The sequence below is a fragment of the Eutrigla gurnardus genome (assembly GCF_963514095.1).
Source record: "Eutrigla gurnardus genome assembly, chromosome: 1".
Taxonomy (NCBI): domain Eukaryota; kingdom Metazoa; phylum Chordata; class Actinopteri; order Perciformes; family Triglidae; genus Eutrigla; species Eutrigla gurnardus.
The window spans coordinates 2,084,335-2,095,882 of NC_139915.1; the positions used below are offsets into that span (position 1 = coordinate 2,084,335).

The 11,548-nt window shown below is 43.6% G+C and overlaps 1 protein-coding gene across 1 annotated transcript; it reads right to left on the minus strand.

Annotated features, from left to right (window-relative positions):
- Positions 1-829: 829 nt before the first annotated feature.
- ctr9 (CTR9 homolog, Paf1/RNA polymerase II complex component) lies at positions 830-7,763 on the minus strand. The gene is made up of 23 exons (XM_084015964.1): positions 7,617-7,763; positions 7,085-7,183; positions 6,714-6,953; positions 6,502-6,619; positions 6,328-6,417; positions 5,888-6,144; positions 5,681-5,788; positions 5,360-5,596; positions 5,020-5,238; positions 4,682-4,865; positions 4,496-4,584; positions 4,142-4,327; positions 3,880-3,967; positions 3,648-3,796; positions 3,454-3,570; positions 3,226-3,371; positions 3,061-3,132; positions 2,666-2,801; positions 2,390-2,533; positions 2,136-2,284; positions 1,963-2,053; positions 1,757-1,869; positions 830-1,676 (listed from the first exon to the last, which is right to left on the minus strand). The coding sequence occupies exons 1-23, from the start codon at positions 7,659-7,661 to the stop codon at positions 1,169-1,171; spliced, it is 3,585 nt and encodes a 1,194-aa protein (XP_083872090.1). The 5' UTR covers positions 7,662-7,763; the 3' UTR covers positions 830-1,168.
- Positions 7,764-11,548: the final 3,785 nt, after the last annotated feature.

Genomic DNA, 11,548 nt, shown 5'->3' on the forward strand with positions numbered 1-11,548 from the left:
AGGTAGGCCTAAAATGAATAGAATGAAATAGAACAATAAAGTAGCAAAATGAAACAATACCTTTGTGTGGAGGACAAGGAAGTCTCACTGCAGCTCGTTGATGTGACTCTAAAGGAAACACTGAAGCAACACTTTATTTCTGCATTACAGTGCATTAAGTCACATATATAGTGTTAAAAAGTTGGCCTATTTCCAGGCAAATGTCATTCCTATCTCCAATGAGGACAAAGTGGTCAAACCACTAAAACCAGTTCAGCTAACAACTTAGATTTAAAGAAAAAGACTGCAGATGATCCTGAGCTTGTATTAACTTTATAAAGGCAACACTGGTGTGTGTGTGTGTGTGTGTGTGTTGCACACAGAGGAACACATCTTTTCCAAGACTTCAGATTAAATGGAAATAAAGTGTTTCTCTGCAGACGTCCTTTTAAAGATAAAGATAAGTCTGTGCTGAACAGTACGAGGATCTATTGACGAGAAGCAGGAAGGAGAAGCTGGCATGCAGACAGGAAAAGCAGGAATGCAATAGATAAACCGAAAACCTGGTAGGTAACAGTTAACAGTTTTCTACCTCATCTATGTTTCATTAGTTGATTGGCTCTATCTTGGGTATACATTTAGTTCAAAACCTGCTACCTGCTATCACAAAATGTTTACACAAAAATAAAACATACAATTGGCCACAACATCCGACTATGAATCCTACAATTGTAGTCAGTGTTTCCTAAGACCACACTATCAAAATAAAGTTGACACCATTTCTCTTTTGGGTCAATTTGAATGATTCATAAGCAGAATTTAACAATCCACACCTTACACAATTCTTTGTTTTCTCTTTTTTTTATTTGCCATTTCGCTGCTCCCATCTTTGGGTCAGTCTCTCATCCAACCATCTGAGATAGAAGATGTTTAAAACTTGTAGGTAACTTTAAGCCATTTGATCTGTCTTTAACAAAATATCTTTAACAAAACACAGCATCTGTGAAAGGACATTTCCAGTAAGACGTGAGGAATACACCAGAATGCTGTAACAACAAAAGACTACACTGATCTAGCTTAAATTCCGAGATATCGTACAGACAGAAATCCCTGCTTTTAATACAAAATAAAAATGCAGAAGTGGAGAGTTTTTCCTCAGCATTACATGGGACAAGTCTGTGAGAAAGATTTATTCGCTGTCGTCGTTGTTGGAGGCTTCGTGCTCAGAGCCGTTGTCTGAGCGGCGTGGGGATCCCTCGTTGTCAGAGCGGCGTGGAGAGCCCTCGTTGTCAGAGCGGCGTGGGGATCCCTCATTGTCAGAGCGGCGAGGGGATCCCTCGTTGTCAGAGCGGCGTGGGGAGCCCTCGTTGTCAGAGCGGCGTGGGGAGCCCTCGTTGTCTGAACCCACGTCTGATCCTCTGTCGGACGCTGCGACGGGCGAACCACGCCGGGACTCGTCTTCGGATCCCGACCGACTCCTCTTGCTCTCGTTGTCCGACTGCTCTGAATCAGACTGCCGCTGCACCCTCCTCTTCTTGACGGGACGGTCGCTGCCAGAGTCGTCGGAGGCTGCAGAGCGCCGAGGGCTGCCCGCCTCACTGCCAGAGGCGTTCCTACCTCCATCTGACTCACTGTCAGACGCAACACGCTTCCTATGGCTGCCCTCATCAGATCCTGAACCACTGTCTCTTTGTTGTCTGTATGGGAGAAAGTGCAGCGATTCATTTTCTATCGATGTTCCAACTGTAACTTCTCATTTAAACTGTTTTGCTCTTACCTGTCTTCAGCTATTTTCAGGCCATCCTCGTCTGAAGAGGACTCAGACGAGGAGATGATAGCCTTAGACTTGATCTTCCCTTTGAGAGACGGTGGCAGACGCTCAGGCTGGGGCTAAAAAAAGTAGAAAGGATGTTAAAGTTATAGAAATCAGGACTTTAAGAGCATTATTGAAAAGAAAAGACCAAACAGAAAACCTAAAGGTACCCTTTCAAACTTCTTGCGTTCTTTGGGTCTACGCTGCTTCTTGGGTCGTGATCCTCCTTCCTCGTCATCACTGTCATCTCCTCTAGCAGGTCTGAAATGCAAGACAACAATTGTTGTATCTGTATCTTATGAACCTTCATCGGTCCAACTCAACATCAGTGGAGCAGACTCACTTCCTCCTCTTCTTGCGTGACTTTTTATCTCCGTCTCTGCCATCCTCCTGTTCGCTGCCACTGCCGCCCTTTCTCTTCTTCTTCTTCCGCAGTGGCAGGTCCTCGTCAGAGTCATCGTTGACAAACTCATCCATGTCTCCTTTCTTACGCTTAGAGATTAAAAAAACAACAACATATTTGCATATAAAAGTAAGTTGACCATGCTGCGTTCTCTGCCATATAGTGTGCTGTGGAGTTTATTATCAGACACTCACACGTCCACCACCCTTCTTCTTTTCTTTGGCCAACTCCTTTGATCCCTCTGCGAAGGTGAGCAGGTTCTTGGTCTTCTCCACATACAAGGCTCTCTGCTCCAAGAGCTTCTTCTGCTCCTCCACCACTTTGTTACGCTTGTCCTCCTAACAAGGTTTAAGGATCATAAGCCAACCAATTAATAAGAAGTGCTTTATGTAATGTACAAAAACCAAAAAAACAGTCTCAATCAGTTACTACTAAAAAGCTCTATGTTTGGATGGTAGCAGCACACTTACCTGTTCTTTCCTCATCTGCTGTCGCAGCGAGTCCCTCTCCTGTTCCTGTTTGGCCCGAAGCTCCTTCTCCTCCTCATCCTGCTTTCTGGCTCTCGCTACGTGGTACTGAGCCTGACTCAGTAGATCAGAGCACTGCCTGCAATCCCACAGCACATCCACCAAGTGTAAGGTTAAAGAAAAACATTTAATGTCTCTCAAGCGTAAAATAAATAATTCATAAATAGTTAGAGGCTAATATGGGTGGAATAACTGATATCAGTTTATTAGATTTTTTTTAAAGTGTGAATATTCTATCAGAAGTTAAGCAATTATTATTTTCAGAAATTATTTGGAAAAATAAACAAACAAAAAGCTCCAGTGTGTATTTAAACTATATGAAATAAAGTCAGACTGACCTGGCCTCAGATGCTGCGAGAGCGAGGTCAAACCTCATCTTGTCTCCGGCCTTGCTGAGGTAGCTGAAATACCTGTGGGAGGAGGAGGAGATGAAACTCCAGGATGAGCCACAGGTAAGCTGGAGGACCGAACTGGCAGGAGGAGGTATGAATCAAGTCTCATACCTGTGAGCAAGTTCAAGCTCTTTCACAGCGCTGAGCACAGCCTTCAAGTTGCTCTTCTCGTCTTTCAACACCAGAGTGGCCAGTCTCTGAAGCACCAGGGCCACGTTGAACATCAGCACTGTGTCGCTGGGCGCCACATGACGGGCCTTGTTGAAGACATCACAAAGATAAAGCTATACGCCCCTCATAATAAAGCATAAAATAAAGGTATTTTTCTCTTTGTGTTACCTTTAGCAGCATCTGCTTGCACTCTTGGAGTTTCCCACATTTGAAGAGCGCCCTCGCCAGATACAGCAGCACCTCGGTGTTCTGATATTTGTAAAATTTCTTCAGGCAGTTCTCGTACTGTGGAGCAGGAAAAAACACTCTCAGAGATAAACACCCACAAAGAAAATCATATAATAACTAAGTGAGGCCCTTACCATCTGCACAGCGCTGATGTACTGCTTCTGTTCGACATAGATGTGAGCGAGGTTTAGCCAGACGTCACTGATGTCTGCTGTGGCCTCCCTCACCTGGGCAAACACGTCACGAGCCTCTCTGAAGAAGCCCTTATGGGCCAGGACAGCACCTGGACACAAGGGCTTTATGGTAAATACATCATACATATAGAGTCGCAGGAATAAACAAGTAAATAAATGGAAGTCAACGGACCGATGCCATTGGCAGCATAGAGGTTCTTTGCATCATTTCGCAGGACTTGTTTGTATATCGCCAGGGCTCGATCCTGGTGTCGCTTTTCCTGTGAAGACAAAAAATACTCTTACTACATTTGGAGATGTATTATTTTGCACGTCTGTACTAACATTGGAAATCACTACATTGTATGAAATGTAATTAAAATGTAAGCTTATTTAACCTAGAACTAGCAGAAGCGCTAAATGACACTATAGGTGTGGTGATTATTGAACTGCACCTTTTCCCGGTCTCTGGTGGGCTGGTGCAGAGTCTGCAGCCACACGTTCCCCAGAGCCAACATGGAGTAGGTGTCGTTCTGTGTGGACGGCTGCTTCAGAATACGCTCAAACTTTTTCTGACCGGGTCCCCATTCCTGTTTGGCCAAGTGAAGGTTCCCTATTAGGGACCAGGCATCCGGGTGATCCTGCACCAAACAGGGCAGATATCAGATGAGAGAGTTTGACACTGGATTTTATTATATTCACATTACAACAGGTGTAATGAAGACAGAAAGACAAAACTATATTCTGCTCATAATGTAGGATCAAATTAAAGCCTTCCATTGTTTTTTCATGCTCCCCTGTGTTAGTACCTGATTAATCTGCAGGGCCTCTTTGAACCAATCAGAGGCTTCGTAGAAATTCCCTTTGTCGCGAGCCATCGCACCAAGACGCAGATAACCTGTGGAACAACAATTCAAACAATTCTTCAGAGATTACAAAGAGAAAGACATCGTCGTGCGCTCACTTTTATTAATTGTATAATGTTGCACGCTTACAGTCCACGTAATTAGGATGCTCCCTCAGGATGTTTTTGTAGAGTTTCTCAGCTTCGTGGAATTCACACATTGCCTCGTACAGGCGGGCCAGATTGTAGGACGTAGTGACAGAAATGGCGTTGTAGTAATGCTCGTCATGCTCTCCTTCAGCTTTGGCCCGTTCGAGAGATGCAAGAAAGTATTTCTGTAAGAGAAAACATGACCCATCCATGAAAGACCGTGCACACGGTGTTCTACACGATCTTGGATTAAAAATGACTACACATTCATGTTTTGTATATCCAGAGTCGATATAGCTATTTAGGTCAATACAAGCTGTGCTTCATATCGATAGCTACCTTGGCCTCTCCAAGGTTGCCGAGCCTGAAGTGAAGAGCCCCCAGGTTGTTCAGGATCTCAGGGGGAACGTCAGCCTGCACCTTCTCCTGCAGGATGCGGGTAGCGGTGCCGTATGCAGACAGTGCTCCCTGAATATCGGTCTGCTCCAGGATCTGAGCCAGCTCGATCCACGCCTCCACATCATCTGGGTACTGCTCCGTTACTTTCTTCAGATGACCCTGGGCAACACATTTCATTCAGCATTTTACTCCAGGTCATTCCAGACACATTGTTAAGACACTGGTGTATTCAGATCAGCAACTGTAACTAAATCTGAAATCATCTGTACAGGACACGTACTTTGGCGATGTCTCTCTTTTCCTGATCGTCAGATGTTGCATAGAGAGACCCCAGGATCTTCATGGTTTCGTAGTTGTTGGGGTAGGCCTTTAAGACCTTTTCGAAGCACTGCGCTGCATTCTCTTTGTCTCTTCGATACACATACATCTGCCCAAGGCCAAAGAAGGGCAACACAAAGGTGGACGAGGCAAACTGAGTGGCCTGGTAGTAATACTGAAACGCTTGGTCATAGTCCTCCTGAAAAATAAAAAGAGATATCAGAGACGTAAAGTGATAACATGATGAATAAACAGCAAGTCGTCTCATCAGTTAGGAACTTACCTGCACGTGAAACGAGCGAGCTAACTGGTAGCAGCTCTCAGCCTGCATGGCCTCGACCTCTGTGTTGTGGAAAGCGTGGAGGGCCAGATGTTGCACTTTACTGTAATCCTGATAGAAAACAGAAAATGCAGGTATGAATAATAGTTAAATGACACCTCGTTTTAGAACTGCACATGTGATTTAATGAAAAACGAGACTAGTGCCTACCTTCTTGAAGAAAAAGTGGTTGGCGAGGTGGTTGAGCACCATGGGGTTGCTGGGGTCGATGGTGTAGGCCCGCGAAAGGAGCTGCACTCCATTCTTGATGGAATCTGCCTCCTTGTTGTTGAGCTCTAACACTGCCAGACCAACCAGAGCTCCCACACACTTTGAATTAAGCTCTAGGGCTCGACCAAACGCCAAACGTGCCTTCTCCAGTTTGCTGAGCTTGACAAAACAGTGGCCCATACCGAGCCTCACCTCAGCTGGACAGAGACACAAAAACACGATGAGGAATAATCTGTAACACAGATCTTTCACAATCGTTTTTTAAACTCAGATATTGATTGCTAGTATCGACCAGCCTCCAGCAGTAGAAATGAAACATGTCGTGAAAGTAATCTGGACCCCAGCTTTTATTTTGAGGAGGATACAGGTGATGCGTTTACCTGGGCAGCCAGGGTTCGTCCGGAGAGCCTTTTTGTAGTATGCCAGTGCTCCTCTGTAATCTTTTTTGTTGAAGGAGATGCAAGCCTTACCTGTTGAACAACAACCGTGTGATTATTTCAGTGAATCACTCACAGCGGTCAAGATTAATATCTTATTTGTATTATTCCTCTTGCCAAGCAAAGCAGGGATGTTGTTGGTGGACTGATTGAGGACAAAGTGGAACTGAGCGTCAGCCTGGTCCATCTTGTCTCCTTCCAGCAAGCAGAAACAGGCTCGCCCCAACAAATGGTTCTGAGTGAGGGAAGAGCATCGTGCATTTACTAATAATGCAAAATGAATGGAGCAATAGCAGTTTTCTCTCATCATCATCACTCCCCCCCCTTACCTGATCATACATGATGATCTTGTCTGCCATTGTATAGAGCAGCGTGGCCTGTGTGATGAGCTCTTTCTTGGCATCTTTGTTTTTTTCTTTGCGTGCTTGTTGAACATAGTAAGCTGCCAATGTGTCCAGACAGGTCATTTGGTCCTTCTCGTGGTCTCTGTAGTCGAGGTTTCCATCAATACGAGCGGCCTCTAAAAGCTTGACAAAATCCTCCGTTTTGCCCTGCTTGTAGTACTCCAACTGGAAAAGAAGAAGTGCACACTGTAACACCTGATAGTGTAAATTCAAGTTTAGCATCTGGATTGTGTTCTATTTATTAATATAGCACTCTACGCTTTGATAATACATGTAACCACTGTCCAGTGACTCACCGCCAACGCAATCCATATGTGTAGCTGCGTGTGTTCCTGTTTCAGGATGCTGATGACCTCGTCTCCTTCAGGCAGCTGGTCAAAGTCAAGCTCGATGACCTGCAAGACACGATTTATTCAATTCAGAGCATCCATCTGACAAAACTCCTACTGTACGTTTCATTTAAGATATTTTCAAACAGCTGCAAACTGTTTTAATTATAGTCTGCAGGTATAATATGTATCCATAGATATGGAAACTAATACATATTAACTTTACATTATGAACTAATTTAAAGTCCTTAAATTAAAACAATTGCAACTGTTGGATTCAACGTGGGCTACTTCATTGAGAGGGTTAATACAAGAAAACACCACGATAACCGACCTAACTTGCATCAGAGCCTGATTTCTGCAGAACCTTATAAATGTTCGCAAATCTCTTACGATAGCTAATGCTAGCCCTCGTTAGCATTAACGGCTAGTAGCACAGTGAGGTTCACTTCATTAGTAGGAGAAACAAAATAAAGTCGACATGTTGGACGAGTTTTACCTCATCGGTGTCCCGTAAAGGGATCTCGATGGAGCCCCGAGACATCTTGACCAGTGAGATATCCACTTTGAGTCCGGTGTATTAAAAAAAAAGACAGAATCTACAGTCCGTTGTCTGTTGATAGCTACTTCATGCTTCCGACAGGAAACAAACATACGGGCGGTGCAACGCAAATTGTGTCCGGCCAGGTTGATGGCGACCGCGAAAGGGTTCCTCCTGGAGGCGAACACGCGATGCTGTTGGATGGAAACGCGGATAAAACAGGTGTAATACTGCTATCAACACATTTATTTCCATGCAAATTTATATTCTCCATCGCCATGAATGTTTTTATTTTAAATACATTTCATAGTTGGTTTTTAAGGAAGCCTGTTGGGATTCGGTAACAAGTCATGAAAGTTAGCCGACATTGAAAAAGCCATCAGTTTGAGACGCAATAGCAATATTTAGTGACAGCAGTATTACTTTTGATGGATTAAGAAAACAAATAATTTGCCACACTGGGACTGACAAGGTTGAATGTATACTCTATATGTTCAAAATGTGGCAGAAATGTGTGGCAGACTGTTCATTTGATATGTAAACCGGTGACTTTATATTTAAATGCATTAAATGCATCATTATCGCAGACGTCAGCAGGGCACCATGTTGGCGGGAGGAAGGGGAGTTGAGTGAAGGGGGGGCGGGGGGCGTCAGCTGGTTCTGATGTGAAGCAGTGGGGAAAAGCATAAGGACATCTTGTTGTGCAAACATCAGTAAGTCTGGGGAAGACCAGAAATACTGATAATGAAAATGATGTTCCTGATTTAACATTTAACAGCTTGCTTTTGTTTTCAGATGAACTGAGTCAGAAAGAGAGGTAAGAATCCATCTTCATCACCTGTTTCTCCTTTTGAAATAATGTTTCATGGCTTCTTGACTGTAAGATAAACAAAGAAGTAGACTAACTAATGATTTCATTGTAACTGCACGTGATTTATGGAACACTGTGTATATTTAGTACACACAATTTGTTTGTTTTTTTTGTTTTGATTTAGCAATTTTGAGTTTTTATTTGAAAACCTTATTTAAACACAGTATTGCCATCATGAATGCCTACAAGAGCTATTCAGCATCACATTTTCTATCATATGGTATATGACAATATGAACATGTAATATGCTATGCACTGCTCTGGAGATCCAACTGCGTACATGTAAGCTGTCACTTCTAGACAGGAGTTCTTAAACGCTGATTTTAATATGTCATTCATTTTTGATCTGTGTCTGAGTGTTGGCCTCTTTACATTATACATAGAGGTAAAGATCTGGACATTACTTGACGTTTATTTGTAAAATCAGGTCATGTAGGAACGTGACTGTCCATCAGCACATTTACTCTCCAGGGATTCAGGAGAAACAAGGACAATGTCTGACGGGAATTATGGTAAGTGTTGTACTTTCAAACAAATATTCACACTATCATCTTTCTTCACATGTTCATGTCCTGTACATAATTATACACTAACTTTTGCTTAGTGTGGGAGTCACCCGGCAGTGGGACGAGGGAAGTGCTCGAAGACAATAAAGACACAAGTGGATTCACTGAACATGAACTCCTGAATATAATGTATGATGCATGTAACACCTCCAACACAGGTACACAGGCTGTTGTTGATTTGACCAAAACAGAGTAAAACAACCGTATGATCTGTGAATCAGCGTTCCTGTCTGGTCTTCAGGAGAGGTGTTGGCCTCCACCATCATGCAGTACCTGCAGACCATGACGGCCCAGAGTCCGGAGCAGGACAGACTGGCTGCCTTGCGACGGCTGCTGGACCCTGACTGTCAGGACCCTCATGTGAGCAGAGAGACTTTCCACTCCATCATGAGGGATTGGATCGCACGGTGCAGCCAGGACAGGTGAGACAAAACGGCATCGACTCTACAAAACCATTATATTTGATATTCATTTTCACAAACAGTGGGATATGTCAGGTTTAATGGATTTGTTTGTGTTTTTATTTGAATTGATCTGCATTTTCCATGAAATGACTCTTGTTTTGTTTCAGTCCTGAGTTGGACAGCAGTACTGTATCTTGGCCTGGCTCTTCTAAAGTGTCTGTAAAAGGTAGGCCATCACTGTGTTCTTCAGACTTCAGAGAAATGACTTCATGACGTCAGACGGCGGTTCACTAAACCCGATTCCCTTTCAGGACTGGATTTCTCAGCTTCTCGAAGCAAAGCTGCCTTCTCAGAAAGCCCCCAGTGTTCCTGGTTAGTTATTTCAGTCCTTTAATCACCGCATGTTTTTACCTCCTATAATCAATGTGTCGTTCTTCACCACCAACTATTCGTTTGACTTCAGTGATGGAAAAGAACTTCTCGGCACGTTGGCCGAAATGAAGCATGCGCACCGCAAGCTGAGTGAGCAGAACAGCAGCCTGCTGAGGACGACGGCTCAGTGTGAAGATGTAAACCTGCAGCTCACTCTGGAGGTCACTGAGCTGCGAGCCAAGCTGGCCAGGTGGAAGATGAGCCACTTTCTTCTCCATTCAAACCCATTTCATAGTCCTGTTTGTAGAGAAAAACCTCAAGACAAACACGCCTCAACGCCCATTAGAGTTATGTGACAAAAATAATAATACACAACGAATGATGAAAACAGAAAAGCACTCTTGATTTAACAGTCAACCTATGTTCCAACTCCTATTTTGGTTTTTCCTTCCTTGGGCTCAGTTAGAATGAGGGTGAGGAGCTTGTTTTCTTTCAAACAATATCCGGTTATGTAACCAGACCAAGATAATAGTCTCTCACATTATAAGATGTCGAGAAGGTTCCTTTATTGTGGAAAACTGCACTACAGCACCTCAGGGAGACTCCACCCACACTCTTCCATTAGTTTAAATCTGGGTAAAATAGAATTACATGTTTATGGTAGTGAATATAGGTGAATAAAACGATACTCTGGTGTTTGTTGGGTGTGTGTGTGCAGTGCTCAGGGGTCTGCAGTGAGAACCAGATCCCTGACAGAAGAGCTGGAGGAGACCCGTCGGACCTTAAAAGAGGCCCAGGAGAGAGCCAGCCGCACCCAGACCAGCTGCAACCAACTGGTACTTCACACACTTAACCAGCTCCCAGTGGAGCTACCTTCCATGTGCATGATTCATTTTTCATGGCAGCTATTGGCATGTAAATCTTTCATCATCCCCAGAGCAATGAGGTTGAATGCCTGAAGGTTCACATCAGGAGGCTTGAAGACAAGGTAATAAAAATACAATTCCTAAGGTATGTGACCTTGCACTGCCATGCGGCCATTATCTGTAGCCGCTTATCTAGCTGACATTATATATATTATAATATATTATAGCTGACATTAGGTGAGGGGGAGGGTACGCCCTGGAGAGGGTGGGAGTCCTTCACACCTACAAGGTATTTAGAGGCATCGACTAACCTATCCTGCATGTGTTTGAACTGGAGGCCGGTGTGAGACTCACCATGCTGCTGCATCGTACAGCGGCAAGCTAAACGTTTTCATATTCATCTCTGATGTTGGGAAATGCAGGTTTAAGCAAATATTAAGATTTAAACTTAACATGTGAACACGTGTATGTGGAATTACACTACATATTATAATACAAACACACTCATACATGCAATTCCTCACAACAATCTTCACACTTTAATGTTTGTACTGTGAATACAAGATATGAATTATTTTTGTTGTTTGTAATCAGGCTGATGATGGATTTAGTAAACTGAAGTTGGCGTTCTTGTTTTGTGTGCACACAGAATGAAACGCTCACGTTTGACAGGACATGTTCTGAAGATAACGTCAACAAACTGAGGAAGGTCAACGCTGATTTGAGGGTAGGAACAGATCAGTGTTGGTCTGTGTTAGCAGCTTGAATTTAGAGTTAAACTTAATCTAAATATTTACAGGCCGAACTGGAG

Excerpts from the sequence above, each read along its gene's own strand:
- ctr9 (XM_084015964.1), bottom strand. The coding sequence starts at position 7,661 with ATGTCTCGGGGCTCCATCGAGATCCCTTTACGGGACACCGATGAG. Across the intron at positions 3,968-4,141 it reads CCACCAGAGACCGGGAAAAG|GAAAAGCGACACCAGGATCG; the intron begins GTGCAGTTCAAT and ends TTGTCTTCACAG. Across the intron at positions 3,797-3,879 it reads CTATGCTGCCAATGGCATCG|GTGCTGTCCTGGCCCATAAG; the intron begins GTCCGTTGACTT and ends CCTTGTGTCCAG.